The sequence below is a fragment of the Pan paniscus genome, chromosome 14 (assembly GCF_029289425.2).
Source record: "Pan paniscus chromosome 14, NHGRI_mPanPan1-v2.0_pri, whole genome shotgun sequence".
NCBI lineage: Eukaryota > Metazoa > Chordata > Mammalia > Primates > Hominidae > Pan > Pan paniscus.
Genome location: NC_073263.2, coordinates 58,596,730 through 58,612,113, shown reverse-complemented (window position 1 = coordinate 58,612,113; position 15,384 = coordinate 58,596,730). Strand labels below are relative to the sequence as shown.

Sequence of the window (15,384 nt, the reverse complement as noted above, 5' to 3'; positions counted from 1 at the left end):
TCACGGTTCCCCTTGGCTGCGACGGTTTCTCACACTTGCCTTGTTTTTGATGACCTTGACACTTGGAATACTGATCAGATATATTGTGGGATGTCCCCTCCTGAAGTTCGTGTGATGTATTCCTTGTGATCTGACTGGAATTATATGTTTTTGTAAGGAAGATTGCAGCGGGAAAGCGCCATTCCCATCCCATCCTGTCTACAGTACACACCATCAAGCCGGCTTATCACTGCTGCTATTAGTCCTGGTCACCTGGCTGGGGCAGTGTTGATTAGGTTTCTCCACCATCAAGTGATTTTCCCACCTCTTTCTCTACTGTACTTTTTGGAAGTCGCTACCTGGGGCCTATACTTAAATAAAAGGGAAGTTTTGCTTTATCTCCGTGCGGGGGAAGAGCTACCGAAATTCTGTGGAGTTCTCCTGTGTGGAGGATTTTCCCATTCTCCCCCACATGGTTGTTGATTTAGTCACTTATTTATATCCGTATGGACTTATGGACACCTATTGTATGCTTTGGTTTACACTCCAATACTTCAGGGGATGAATTATTTAATAATTGAACTAATTATTTTGTCAAATATATGACTCAACTATTTAATTATTAATTATTTAGTTAATTACTTTGTTACTGAGTGTCGCCAGCTTTGGCCACCGGGAGCTCCCTTAGTTGGCTTGCGTGTCCCTTTGTCAACCTCCCATCGCTGTGGCTTTTGGTTTTGTTTGGTTTTGGGCGGCTCCTTTCTCCCTGGCACCACAGGATGCTCCATGCTTATTTGCATATTCTCATCCTGATTGGGATTTCGTGTGCTCACTGACCAAACCCATAGATTCTTCTGTGAAGTTTCTCTTCAAAACGTTTATCTTTCTTATTGGGATAACTTCTCTCTCTCTTTTGTCCATTTTGAGACAAAGTTTTGCTCCCGTCACCCAGGCTGGAGTGCAATAGCATGATCTCGGATCACTGCAATGGCGCAATCTGGGCTCACTGCAACCTCCGCCTCCTGGGTTCAAAGGATTCTCCCGCCTCAGACTCCTGAGCAGCTGGGACTACAGTGGCCCACCACCATGCCTGGCTAATTTTTCTATTTTTATGAGGGCGAGACATGAGAATCGCTTCAATCCCGGGAATGGAGTTCTCAGTGAGCCGAAGCCACCGCGCTCCAGCGTGGGTGAAAGAGTGAGAGTCTGTTTCAAAATAAATAAATAAATAAATAAATGAATAAATAAACCCGGAGGAATTACCAAGGGGTCTTGGTGCCTGCCTGCAGTCTGAGCTACTTGGCAACCTGATGTTGGAGGATCACCTGAGCTGAGGAGGTGCGGGCTGCAGTGAGCTGTGATTGCACCACTGCACTCCAGCCTGGATGACTGAATGAGACCCTGTCTTACTCCACGTACACATGTTTAGTGAAGCATTCTGGTGGTGGAAATGTCCTGGAAGTGGCGTATCAGCAGACCGCCACCTGCGGAATGTAAAACCTGTGCCTCTTTCCAGACAGATATACAGCAGGAAGAGAGTGGCACATGTGCGTGGGATGACTGCAAGGGGGCTTTCTGGCTTATGGATGACAGACCCCAATGGCAAGCCAAGAAGCAGCTCCCACTGCACAGTGCTCATTGTGATCCATGCCATGCTTCAATACGAAGTCGCCTGTTCCTAGTTTGGAGACGCACGGACTCCACAGAGGCTGTGCTCCTGACCACACCTGTGTTGCCTGCCTGGACCTTATAGTCACTTCAGCAGGACCCCTGGCACATGGCACGCCAGGTGTTTGTAAAAGCGAGCCACAAACGATGCTCTTAATGTGTACGTTTGTTGGTGTAGACTTGTGTGACTATGGGGAGAGATGCGATATGAATGGAGAACAGAGACTGGAGCCATTTTTCTACCTTCCTTTCTGCTTTTAGTAAACACATTTTATATTTGCGATTTGTGAAAGTTTAGTGAAAGAACTGTTGTATAAAATAAGTCCGAAGAGAACGGTTTATTTAGAAGGATTGAATACACAAGAGAAAAATCTTTGATGTAAAAAGTTATCTGTATTTTATTTGGACGTTTACAAAGGAGTGAAAACCAGCCAATAAGAGGCTACTTAATAAAATACAAAAATACAAAAATTCATAATACAACATTTATCAAACTCTGAAAAGATGGGAACTAACTCAACTTAAACATCTATGAGAAACTTAGAGCAAACATCTTGGTTAATGGTGAAACATTTAAAATATTCCCATTAAAGCCAGGAGGAAGCCAAGGACACTGCCGTCAAATCACTGATTCCTCATTTAGCGGTTCCAGTGAGTCATGCACTCTCCTTGTTTCCGTTAGCCTCCCTCCCACCACCCCGACACCTTTTGTCTGATTCATCAAATGTCCTTTGATCCACTTTTTCCTCAATCTGTTTGAAATTTTACCTTCTATTCCAATTCATTTAGTGGTTCCCAAAGGGTACCCACGTTGAGACTTAAAAATGTGTCAGTCTAGAGTTTTATCGCTCTTATATTCAGCCAGTCTATCGTCTCCAGGCACTAGACAAGAACTGTAGTAACTTCTAGCTCCTTCTGAATTTTCGCATGCCCCACATGTCTATATGAGTGTCTTCTGGAATTTTAATTCTAGGTCATCAATCCTTTTTCCAGAATCGTACTCCTCTGGACTTAAGAATACAGTTTCCTAATTTCCATGCTTACTGATCCTTGTTGCATCCCACTTCCTCCCGGTCGTCTGGTTTGGCTCTTTCTTGGCTGAAACACGTGACGTGTACTTTCACTGTACATGACAGTTCCATTCCAATCGCCTTGTACAGAAAGGGGGTTTGGCAGCTTGCATATTGTAAGTTGCGTACTCTAAGTTCAGGGGAAGCTCAGGCTTCAGGTCCAGTCGGGGGAGGAGTGGAGCAGAAGTGGGGCTGGGGGGAACGTCCAGGTGGAAGAAAGGGAGGCTGGGAACAACGTGGGTGGCGGATAGTGGTCAATATGCAATGTCGGTGAGGAACACTGGGACCCCTTGCACATAGGTGCCGTGGGGGGTTTGAATGACTTGTAAAACAGCTGAGTCACCCAGAGCCCTAAACCCGATGCAGGGATAGAGGGTCAACGCGGGTTGCCAGTCAACAGCCTGAGGCCCAGGAGCAGTGGGCGGCTCCTGAAACCCCAGCTCAGGTTGCGCCACGTCGGGGCCAGGGCCTTCCTGCACAGTTCCAGGCAGAGGACCTGTTTCAGAAAGAGAGAAGGCTGCGGTCTCCGTGATTTCCGGTTCCCCCTGGTGGCCTGGCTCTCCATGGTGGTCCAGTGGGATGTGCACGTCCGGTCCCATCACGCCTTCTGCCCCCTGTCTCTGGCCAGCGTCCCCGCGGGGCCCAGCCCTTCTGCCACGGCCTCGCCCTGGCCGCCGGCTTCCTCCCCGGCGCCGGCCTCTCTCTGCAGGACGGGGTGACTCTGGGCGAGCTGGGGGCTGCCATCTGAAGGGTTTCACGTAAGCGATGGGTTTTGCGGGTTGGGCTGGCTGTGCGGGCCCATCTGCTTCCACGGAGTCTTCAGGGTCCGCAACACAGCAGCCTGGCTCTGGAGGAGGCCCACCTGAGGCTAAAAGAGAAGCAGAGCGTGAGCAGAGAGAGATAGAAGGAATTTTACCCATCAAGCAGTTATAGGATACTTTTAAAAATAAATACTCAGAGAAAAGAGGGATTTTTGAAGTTAAAATTGTCAGAGAAGAAACAAAACTCTCCATGGAAATTGGAGAATGAAGTTGAGAAGATCTCCCACAGAACAAAGCAAAAACCTAAAAGGATGGAAAGAAGGATGAAATATAAGAGAATTAGAGGTATGTTGTGGCTGAGACATTTCACCACAAAATTTCAGAGTGCTGAGGAAAAAGAGAAGATTCTAAAAGATTGTAGGGAGCGGGAGACAGAGAAAGGAAAAGTCACATGGAAAGGGCTAGGATTCCACATGTCTCAAAAATCAGACATCTCAAAAGCAGCAGTTCAGTCTAGAACATAACAGAAAATGTCTTCGAAATTTCAAGGGAAATGAATTTCCCACCTAAAGTGTCCTGTCCAACCAAAGTTTCACTAAAGAATCTGGGAGGGGAGAATGAAGATGTTTCAGACCAGCAAGATGTTAAAGAATTTGCTTTCAGTGGATGCTTTATTGTTCTGCATCTGTCAAACTAGACAAGATTAAAAGATTTAGGACACTCAGCGTAGGAAGGGAAATGTTTTGGAGAACAACGTGGCAACAGCCGTAAAATTCCAACTCCTCCGGGAAAGAACAAGGTGGAAGTACCGGTTTATCATAGATCAAGACGTAGCGTGAGGACTCGGTCTGCTACGGACAAACAGTAATACAAAACGAAACAGAAGGAAACAGCGACAACAACAGCAAATCTCAGATTTGGGAAATGGGATTACAGTTCGAAAGAGGGAAGGGAATTTGCCAGAGGATGTGGAACCTGGGAGCTGACTTCCAACAACCAGCCCAGGTTGAGGCAGGCTAGGAGAAGGTGAAACAGAGAATGCTCGATTGAGTTTGAATTCAAACAATTGGGGAAGAATTGGGGAACAAACGAAATTAAAAAGAGAGTGGCAGGCGTTTGATGTACCTTGATTAGGGGCCATGGAGCGAAGTCGCTTCGAAGGCCTTGGTTCCTCCATGAGCAATCGGCGGGAGGGGCTGGGGAGAAAAACAAGAGAGCAAGAACGGATTTAGGAAGACAGAGGTGACAAGGCAGGGGGATGGCCGTGGCCTTTCTAGGGGAATGAGGATTCTGTCCCCAGCTGCACCCACCCAAGATCTGTCCACCCCTCCGGGACTCCCAGACACACACCTGATCTTCCCACAGCTGGCTCCGGAGATCTGAAAATTAGGAGACTCTTCGACGAAGAGAGGCCCGAGGAGTCGGAGGTGTCCACAGGTTCACCGCTGTAGCTCTGAGGTAGTCCACCCGCAGCCAGGGAGTCTGGAGGGAGCACGCAGCAGGTTCTGGCTCCGAGCCCAGCAGAAAGCCGACTGCTGGAGGCCGAGCGCGGTCCCTCTTATACGGCAGCAAGGCAGTCGCGTAAGGGACAGGCGTGGTCAGAGGGGGGCCGGCTGGGGCGGGCCTGGCTGGGCTTGCGAGGCGCATTGGGCCAGTCCCCTGCCAGTCAAATGGGGCCCTTCTGAGATGCCGCCATTTCTAGACGCCCGTGGTTGATTGATTAATCTAATCATCGAGGGACAAAATGCATAATGGCCTTTGAGTGTCAGCACAATGGGGTGTGGTGCCCGGAAAGCGGCTGATAGGAAGATGCGATTAGCTTAGATCTGAGCACGGTGAAGGAAAGCATCCAAAGGGGGGATATCTGGGCTGAAATCTGGAACATAAAATTTGAAATTAGTCAACCTGAACCGGGTTGGGAGAGGCAGGGAGAAAGGAAAGGGAGTGAAGAGGGTGTGCTGAGGCCCGGACTGGAAGGGAGCCCGGCACATTCTGGCAATGGACCGGAGGCCAAGTCCAGGCCCAGAGGTGGTGCGAGGTGGAGGCAGGGTCCGCGCAGGAGCTGGTCTTGTTCCAAGGCAGCGGAAAACCGTGGAACGGTGTCGGGCAGCGGGTTAACATTTCAGAAACGACCAGCCTGGCTGTGAAGGAGCGCCAACCCAGGGTCCGCAGAATTAAGTCAGGAGAGGCAAGAAGGCTATTGCAGCCCTCGGGGTTGGGCGCAGGGTGCTGTTAGACTGAGACTGAGGGAGGTAGAGGAGGAGAAAGTTCCCTGGTGGGAGAGAAATTTCCCAGAGAAAGCCAGACCCAGTGTGGACAGCCCTTGAGGAAGAGACTGCGGCCTTGGTAGCCCGCCCGTTCATTCAGGCAGAGGTGGACCGAGAACCTGCTCTGAATGGGAAGTTGCGGAGCTTGGCTTGCGCACATCTGGCTGAAGGGGCTTTTGAACTGCCAAGTGAGGTTGTCAGGTGGCCTTTTGTAAAAAGAGTCGAGCTCAGCGCGATGGCGACGGGGCTGGAGATGCGTGTGAGACCCACACCACTGGCTTTTATTGCTGTGGCTGCACACACGGGTGGAGGAAGACAGCGGGAAACACAGCAGGACACTGGAGGGGAATCCCGCAGTGGGTTATTTGGTTGGTTTGCATCCTTGTTTTTTTTTTTTTTTTTTACAGAGACGGGTTGTCGCTCTGTAGCCCAGGCTGGAGTGCAGCGGTGCCATCTCGGCTCGCTGCGGCTACTTGGGGGGCTGAGATAGGAGAATCAGTTCAAGTGATTCTCCTGTCTCGGCCTCCGGAGTAGCTGGACTACAGGTGAGCGCCACCACATCGGGACAATTTTCGGATTTTTTGGAGAGACGAGGTTTCGCTATGTGCCCAGGCTTGTTTGGAAGGCCTGAGCTCAAGCCGTCCTTCCCGCTCAACCTCCCGAGTAGCTGGGACCCCAGGCGCAAGCCACCATGCCGGGCCAATTATTTTTTTGGGTTGTATTTGTTGTTGAAGTGAGGTTTTGCTATGTTTTCACCTCACATACCTTTTCTGTCCCAAGACCCCATCCAGGGTACCACCTTACAATTCGTCACGGTTCCCCTTGGCTGCGACGGTTTCTCACACTTGCCTTGTTTTTGATGACCTTGACACTTGGAATACTGATCAGATATATTGTGGGATGTCCCCTCCTGAAGTTCGTGTGATGTATTCCTTGTGATCTGACTGGAATTATATGTTTTTGTAAGGAAGATTGCAGCGGGAAAGCGCCATTCCCATCCCATCCTGTCTACAGTACACACCATCAAGCCGGCTTATCACTGCTGCTATTAGTCCTGGTCACCTGGCTGGGGCAGTGTTGATTAGGTTTCTCCACCATCAAGTGATTTTCCCACCTCTTTCTCTACTGTACTTTTTGGAAGTCGCTACCTGGGGCCTATACTTAAATAAAAGGGAAGTTTTGCTTTATCTCCGTGCGGGGGAAGAGCTACCGAAATTCTGTGGAGTTCTCCTGTGTGGAGGATTTTCCCATTCTCCCCCACATGGTTGTTGATTTAGTCACTTATTTATATCCGTATGGACTCATGGACACCTATTGTATGCTTTGGTTTACACTCCAATACTTCAGGGGATGAATTATTTAATAATTGAACTAATTATTTTGTCAAATATATGACTCAACTATTTAATTATTAATTATTTAGTTAATTACTTTGTTACTGAGTGTCGCCAGCTTTGGCCACCGGGAGCTCCCTTAGTTGGCTTGCGTGTCCCTTTGTCAACCTCCCATCGCTGTGGCTTTTGGTTTTGTTTGGTTTTGGGCGGCTCCTTTCTCCCTGGCACCACAGGATGCTCCATGCTTATTTGCATATTCTCATCCTGATTGGGATTTCGTGTGCTCACTGACCAAACCCATAGATTCTTCTGTGAAGTTTCTCTTCAAAACGTTTATCTTTCTTATTGGGATAACTTCTCTCTCTCTTTTGTCCATTTTGAGACAAAGTTTTGCTCCCGTCACCCAGGCTGGAGTGCAATAGCATGATCTCGGATCACTGCAATGGCGCAATCTGGGCTCACTGCAACCTCCGCCTCCTGGGTTCAAAGGATTCTCCCGCCTCAGACTCCTGAGCAGCTGGGACTACAGTGGCCCACCACCATGCCTGGCTAATTTTTCTATTTTTATGAGGGCGAGACATGAGAATCGCTTCAATCCCGGGAATGGAGTTCTCAGTGAGCCGAAGCCACCGCGCTCCAGCGTGGGTGAAAGAGTGAGAGTCTGTTTCAAAATAAATAAATAAATAAATAAATAAATAAATGAATAAATAAACCCGGAGGAATTACCAAGGGGTCTTGGTGCCTGCCTGCAGTCTGAGCTACTTGGCAACCTGATGTTGGAGGATCACCTGAGCTGAGGAGGTGCGGGCTGCAGTGAGCTGTGATTGCACCACTGCACTCCAGCCTGGATGACTGAATGAGACCCTGTCTTACTCCACGTACACATGTTTAGTGAAGCATTCTGGTGGTGGAAATGTCCTGGAAGTGGCGTATCAGCAGACCGCCACCTGCGGAATGTAAAACCTGTGCCTCTTTCCAGACAGATATACAGCAGGAAGAGAGTGGCACATGTGCGTGGGATGACTGCAAGGGGGCTTTCTGGCTTATGGATGACAGACCCCAATGGCAAGCCAAGAAGCAGCTCCCACTGCACAGTGCTCATTGTGATCCATGCCATGCTTCAATACGAAGTCGCCTGTTCCTAGTTTGGAGACGCACGGACTCCACAGAGGCTGTGCTCCTGACCACACCTGTGTTGCCTGCCTGGACCTTATAGTCACTTCAGCAGGACCCCTGGCACATGGCACGCCAGGTGTTTGTAAAAGCGAGCCACAAACGATGCTCTTAATGTGTACGTTTGTTGGTGTAGACTTGTGTGACTATGGGGAGAGATGCGATATGAATGGAGAACAGAGACTGGAGCCATTTTTCTACCTTCCTTTCTGCTTTTAGTAAACACATTTTATATTTGCGATTTGTGAAAGTTTAGTGAAAGAACTGTTGTATAAAATAAGTCCGAAGAGAACGGTTTATTTAGAAGGATTGAATACACAAGAGAAAAATCTTTGATGTAAAAAGTTATCTGTATTTTATTTGGACGTTTACAAAGGAGTGAAAACCAGCCAATAAGAGGCTACTTAATAAAATACAAAAATACAAAAATTCATAATACAACATTTATCAAACTCTGAAAAGATGGGAACTAACTCAACTTAAACATCTATGAGAAACTTAGAGCAAACATCTTGGTTAATGGTGAAACATTTAAAATATTCCCATTAAAGCCAGGAGGAAGCCAAGGACACTGCCGTCAAATCACTGATTCCTCATTTAGCGGTTCCAGTGAGTCATGCACTCTCCTTGTTTCCGTTAGCCTCCCTCCCACCACCCCGACACCTTTTGTCTGATTCATCAAATGTCCTTTGATCCACTTTTTCCTCAATCTGTTTGAAATTTTACCTTCTATTCCAATTCATTTAGTGGTTCCCAAAGGGTACCCACGTTGAGACTTAAAAATGTGTCAGTCTAGAGTTTTATCGCTCTTATATTCAGCCAGTCTATCGTCTCCAGGCACTAGACAAGAACTGTAGTAACTTCTAGCTCCTTCTGAATTTTCGCATGCCCCACATGTCTATATGAGTGTCTTCTGGAATTTTAATTCTAGGTCATCAATCCTTTTTCCAGAATCGTACTCCTCTGGACTTAAGAATACAGTTTCCTAATTTCCATGCTTACTGATCCTTGTTGCATCCCACTTCCTCCCGGTCGTCTGGTTTGGCTCTTTCTTGGCTGAAACACGTGACGTGTACTTTCACTGTACATGACAGTTCCATTCCAATCGCCTTGTACAGAAAGGGGGTTTGGCAGCTTGCATATTGTAAGTTGCGTACTCTAAGTTCAGGGGAAGCTCAGGCTTCAGGTCCAGTCGGGGGAGGAGTGGAGCAGAAGTGGGGCTGGGGGGAACGTCCAGGTGGAAGAAAGGGAGGCTGGGAACAACGTGGGTGGCGGATAGTGGTCAATATGCAATGTCGGTGAGGAACACTGGGACCCCTTGCACATAGGTGCCGTGGGGGGTTTGAATGACTTGTAAAACAGCTGAGTCACCCAGAGCCCTAAACCCGATGCAGGGATAGAGGGTCAACGCGGGTTGCCAGTCAACAGCCTGAGGCCCAGGAGCAGTGGGCGGCTCCTGAAACCCCAGCTCAGGTTGCGCCACGTCGGGGCCAGGGCCTTCCTGCACAGTTCCAGGCAGAGGACCTGTTTCAGAAAGAGAGAAGGCTGCGGTCTCCGTGATTTCCGGTTCCCCCTGGTGGCCTGGCTCTCCATGGTGGTCCAGTGGGATGTGCACGTCCGGTCCCATCACGCCTTCTGCCCCCTGTCTCTGGCCAGCGTCCCCGCGGGGCCCAGCCCTTCTGCCACGGCCTCGCCCTGGCCGCCGGCTTCCTCCCCGGCGCCGGCCTCTCTCTGCAGGACGGGGTGACTCTGGGCGAGCTGGGGGCTGCCATCTGAAGGGTTTCACGTAAGCGATGGGTTTTGCGGGTTGGGCTGGCTGTGCGGGCCCATCTGCTTCCACGGAGTCTTCAGGGTCCGCAACACAGCAGCCTGGCTCTGGAGGAGGCCCACCTGAGGCTAAAAGAGAAGCAGAGCGTGAGCAGAGAGAGATAGAAGGAATTTTACCCATCAAGCAGTTATAGGATACTTTTAAAAATAAATACTCAGAGAAAAGAGGGATTTTTGAAGTTAAAATTGTCAGAGAAGAAACAAAACTCTCCATGGAAATTGGAGAATGAAGTTGAGAAGATCTCCCACAGAACAAAGCAAAAACCTAAAAGGATGGAAAGAAGGATGAAATATAAGAGAATTAGAGGTATGTTGTGGCTGAGACATTTCACCACAAAATTTCAGAGTGCTGAGGAAAAAGAGAAGATTCTAAAAGATTGTAGGGAGCGGGAGACAGAGAAAGGAAAAGTCACATGGAAAGGGCTAGGATTCCACATGTCTCAAAAATCAGACATCTCAAAAGCAGCAGTTCAGTCTAGAACATAACAGAAAATGTCTTCGAAATTTCAAGGGAAATGAATTTCCCACCTAAAGTGTCCTGTCCAACCAAAGTTTCACTAAAGAATCTGGGAGGGGAGAATGAAGATGTTTCAGACCAGCAAGATGTTAAAGAATTTGCTTTCAGTGGATGCTTTATTGTTCTGCATCTGTCAAACTAGACAAGATTAAAAGATTTAGGACACTCAGCGTAGGAAGGGAAATGTTTTGGAGAACAACGTGGCAACAGCCGTAAAATTCCAACTCCTCCGGGAAAGAACAAGGTGGAAGTACCGGTTTATCATAGATCAAGACGTAGCGTGAGGACTCGGTCTGCTACGGACAAACAGTAATACAAAACGAAACAGAAGGAAACAGCGACAACAACAGCAAATCTCAGATTTGGGAAATGGGATTACAGTTCGAAAGAGGGAAGGGAATTTGCCAGAGGATGTGGAACCTGGGAGCTGACTTCCAACAACCAGCCCAGGTTGAGGCAGGCTAGGAGAAGGTGAAACAGAGAATGCTCGATTGAGTTTGAATTCAAACAATTGGGGAAGAATTGGGGAACAAACGAAATTAAAAAGAGAGTGGCAGGCGTTTGATGTACCTTGATTAGGGGCCATGGAGCGAAGTCGCTTCGAAGGCCTTGGTTCCTCCATGAGCAATCGGCGGGAGGGGCTGGGGAGAAAAACAAGAGAGCAAGAACGGATTTAGGAAGACAGAGGTGACAAGGCAGGGGGATGGCCGTGGCCTTTCTAGGGGAATGAGGATTCTGTCCCCAGCTGCACCCACCCAAGATCTGTCCACCCCTCCGGGACTCCCAGACACACACCTGATCTTCCCACAGCTGGCTCCGGAGATCTGAAAATTAGGAGACTCTTCGACGAAGAGAGGCCCGAGGAGTCGGAGGTGTCCACAGGTTCACCGCTGTAGCTCTGAGGTAGTCCACCCGCAGCCAGGGAGTCTGGAGGGAGCACGCAGCAGGTTCTGGCTCCGAGCCCAGCAGAAAGCCGACTGCTGGAGGCCGAGCGCGGTCCCTCTTATACGGCAGCAAGGCAGTCGCGTAAGGGACAGGCGTGGTCAGAGGGGGGCCGGCTGGGGCGGGCCTGGCTGGGCTTGCGAGGCGCATTGGGCCAGTCCCCTGCCAGTCAAATGGGGCCCTTCTGAGATGCCGCCATTTCTAGACGCCCGTGGTTGATTGATTAATCTAATCATCGAGGGACAAAATGCATAATGGCCTTTGAGTGTCAGCACAATGGGGTGTGGTGCCCGGAAAGCGGCTGATAGGAAGATGCGATTAGCTTAGATCTGAGCACGGTGAAGGAAAGCATCCAAAGGGGGGATATCTGGGCTGAAATCTGGAACATAAAATTTGAAATTAGTCAACCTGAACCGGGTTGGGAGAGGCAGGGAGAAAGGAAAGGGAGTGAAGAGGGTGTGCTGAGGCCCGGACTGGAAGGGAGCCCGGCACATTCTGGCAATGGACCGGAGGCCAAGTCCAGGCCCAGAGGTGGTGCGAGGTGGAGGCAGGGTCCGCGCAGGAGCTGGTCTTGTTCCAAGGCAGCGGAAAACCGTGGAACGGTGTCGGGCAGCGGGTTAACATTTCAGAAACGACCAGCCTGGCTGTGAAGGAGCGCCAACCCAGGGTCCGCAGAATTAAGTCAGGAGAGGCAAGAAGGCTATTGCAGCCCTCGGGGTTGGGCGCAGGGTGCTGTTAGACTGAGACTGAGGGAGGTAGAGGAGGAGAAAGTTCCCTGGTGGGAGAGAAATTTCCCAGAGAAAGCCAGACCCAGTGTGGACAGCCCTTGAGGAAGAGACTGCGGCCTTGGTAGCCCGCCCGTTCATTCAGGCAGAGGTGGACCGAGAACCTGCTCTGAATGGGAAGTTGCGGAGCTTGGCTTGCGCACATCTGGCTGAAGGGGCTTTTGAACTGCCAAGTGAGGTTGTCAGGTGGCCTTTTGTAAAAAGAGTCGAGCTCAGCGCGATGGCGACGGGGCTGGAGATGCGTGTGAGACCCACACCACTGGCTTTTATTGCTGTGGCTGCACACACGGGTGGAGGAAGACAGCGGGAAACACAGCAGGACACTGGAGGGGAATCCCGCAGTGGGTTATTTGGTTGGTTTGCATCCTTGTTTTTTTTTTTTTTTTTTACAGAGACGGGTTGTCGCTCTGTAGCCCAGGCTGGAGTGCAGCGGTGCCATCTCGGCTCGCTGCGGCTACTTGGGGGGCTGAGATAGGAGAATCAGTTCAAGTGATTCTCCTGTCTCGGCCTCCGGAGTAGCTGGACTACAGGTGAGCGCCACCACATCGGGACAATTTTCGGATTTTTTGGAGAGACGAGGTTTCGCTATGTGCCCAGGCTTGTTTGGAAGGCCTGAGCTCAAGCCGTCCTTCCCGCTCAACCTCCCGAGTAGCTGGGACCCCAGGCGCAAGCCACCATGCCGGGCCAATTATTTTTTTGGGTTGTATTTGTTGTTGAAGTGAGGTTTTGCTATGTTTTCACCTCACATACCTTTTCTGTCCCAAGACCCCATCCAGGGTACCACCTTACAATTCGTCACGGTTCCCCTTGGCTGCGACGGTTTCTCACACTTGCCTTGTTTTTGATGACCTTGACACTTGGAATACTGATCAGATATATTGTGGGATGTCCCCTCCTGAAGTTCGTGTGATGTATTCCTTGTGATCTGACTGGAATTATATGTTTTTGTAAGGAAGATTGCAGCGGGAAAGCGCCATTCCCATCCCATCCTGTCTACAGTACACACCATCAAGCCGGCTTATCACTGCTGCTATTAGTCCTGGTCACCTGGCTGGGGCAGTGTTGATTAGGTTTCTCCACCATCAAGTGATTTTCCCACCTCTTTCTCTACTGTACTTTTTGGAAGTCGCTACCTGGGGCCTATACTTAAATAAAAGGGAAGTTTTGCTTTATCTCCGTGCGGGGGAAGAGCTACCGAAATTCTGTGGAGTTCTCCTGTGTGGAGGATTTTCCCATTCTCCCCCACATGGTTGTTGATTTAGTCACTTATTTATATCCGTATGGACTCATGGACACCTATTGTATGCTTTGGTTTACACTCCAATACTTCAGGGGATGAATTATTTAATAATTGAACTAATTATTTTGTCAAATATATGACTCAACTATTTAATTATTAATTATTTAGTTAATTACTTTGTTACTGAGTGTCGCCAGCTTTGGCCACCGGGAGCTCCCTTAGTTGGCTTGCGTGTCCCTTTGTCAACCTCCCATCGCTGTGGCTTTTGGTTTTGTTTGGTTTTGGGCGGCTCCTTTCTCCCTGGCACCACAGGATGCTCCATGCTTATTTGCATATTCTCATCCTGATTGGGATTTCGTGTGCTCACTGACCAAACCCATAGATTCTTCTGTGAAGTTTCTCTTCAAAACGTTTATCTTTCTTATTGGGATAACTTCTCTCTCTCTTTTGTCCATTTTGAGACAAAGTTTTGCTCCCGTCACCCAGGCTGGAGTGCAATAGCATGATCTCGGATCACTGCAATGGCGCAATCTGGGCTCACTGCAACCTCCGCCTCCTGGGTTCAAAGGATTCTCCCGCCTCAGACTCCTGAGCAGCTGGGACTACAGTGGCCCACCACCATGCCTGGCTAATTTTTCTATTTTTATGAGGGCGAGACATGAGAATCGCTTCAATCCCGGGAATGGAGTTCTCAGTGAGCCGAAGCCACCGCGCTCCAGCGTGGGTGAAAGAGTGAGAGTCTGTTTCAAAATAAATAAATAAATAAATAAATAAATAAATGAATAAATAAACCCGGAGGAATTACCAAGGGGTCTTGGTGCCTGCCTGCAGTCTGAGCTACTTGGCAACCTGATGTTGGAGGATCACCTGAGCTGAGGAGGTGCGGGCTGCAGTGAGCTGTGATTGCACCACTGCACTCCAGCCTGGATGACTGAATGAGACCCTGTCTTACTCCACGTACACATGTTTAGTGAAGCATTCTGGTGGTGGAAATGTCCTGGAAGTGGCGTATCAGCAGACCGCCACCTGCGGAATGTAAAACCTGTGCCTCTTTCCAGACAGATATACAGCAGGAAGAGAGTGGCACATGTGCGTGGGATGACTGCAAGGGGGCTTTCTGGCTTATGGATGACAGACCCCAATGGCAAGCCAAGAAGCAGCTCCCACTGCACAGTGCTCATTGTGATCCATGCCATGCTTCAATACGAAGTCGCCTGTTCCTAGTTTGGAGACGCACGGACTCCACAGAGGCTGTGCTCCTGACCACACCTGTGTTGCCTGCCTGGACCTTATAGTCACTTCAGCAGGACCCCTGGCACATGGCACGCCAGGTGTTTGTAAAAGCGAGCCACAAACGATGCTCTTAATGTGTACGTTTGTTGGTGTAGACTTGTGTGACTATGGGGAGAGATGCGATATGAATGGAGAACAGAGACTGGAGCCATTTTTCTACCTTCCTTTCTGCTTTTAGTAAACACATTTTATATTTGCGATTTGTGAAAGTTTAGTGAAAGAACTGTTGTATAAAATAAGTCCGAAGAGAACGGTTTATTTAGAAGGATTGAATACACAAGAGAAAAATCTTTGATGTAAAAAGTTATCTGTATTTTATTTGGACGTTTACAAAGGAGTGAAAACCAGCCAATAAGAGGCTACTTAATAAAATACAAAAATACAAAAATTCATAATACAACATTTATCAAACTCTGAAAAGATGGGAACTAACTCAACTTAAACATCTATGAGAAACTTAGAGCAAACATCTTGGTTAATGGTGAAACATTTAAAATATTCCCATTAAAGCCAGGAGGAAGCCAAGGA

General features: G+C 48.9%; 2 protein-coding genes across 2 annotated transcripts; both read right to left on the bottom strand.

Annotated features, from left to right (window-relative positions):
* Positions 1-2,971: 2,971 nt before the first annotated feature.
* Positions 2,972-4,655, bottom strand: LOC129393715 (proline-rich protein 20E). Its single transcript, XM_055097181.2, has 2 exons — positions 4,604-4,655; positions 2,972-3,585 (listed from the first exon to the last, which is right to left on the bottom strand). Exons 1-2 carry the CDS (start codon positions 4,653-4,655, stop codon positions 2,972-2,974), a joined length of 666 nt encoding a protein of 221 aa, XP_054953156.2.
* Positions 4,656-9,534: 4,879 nt separating this feature from the next.
* LOC129393720 (proline-rich protein 20E) lies at positions 9,535-11,218 on the bottom strand. Its single transcript, XM_055097186.1, has 2 exons — positions 11,167-11,218; positions 9,535-10,148 (listed from the first exon to the last, which is right to left on the bottom strand). The coding sequence occupies exons 1-2, from the start codon at positions 11,216-11,218 to the stop codon at positions 9,535-9,537; spliced, it is 666 nt and encodes a 221-aa protein (XP_054953161.1).
* Positions 11,219-15,384: the final 4,166 nt, after the last annotated feature.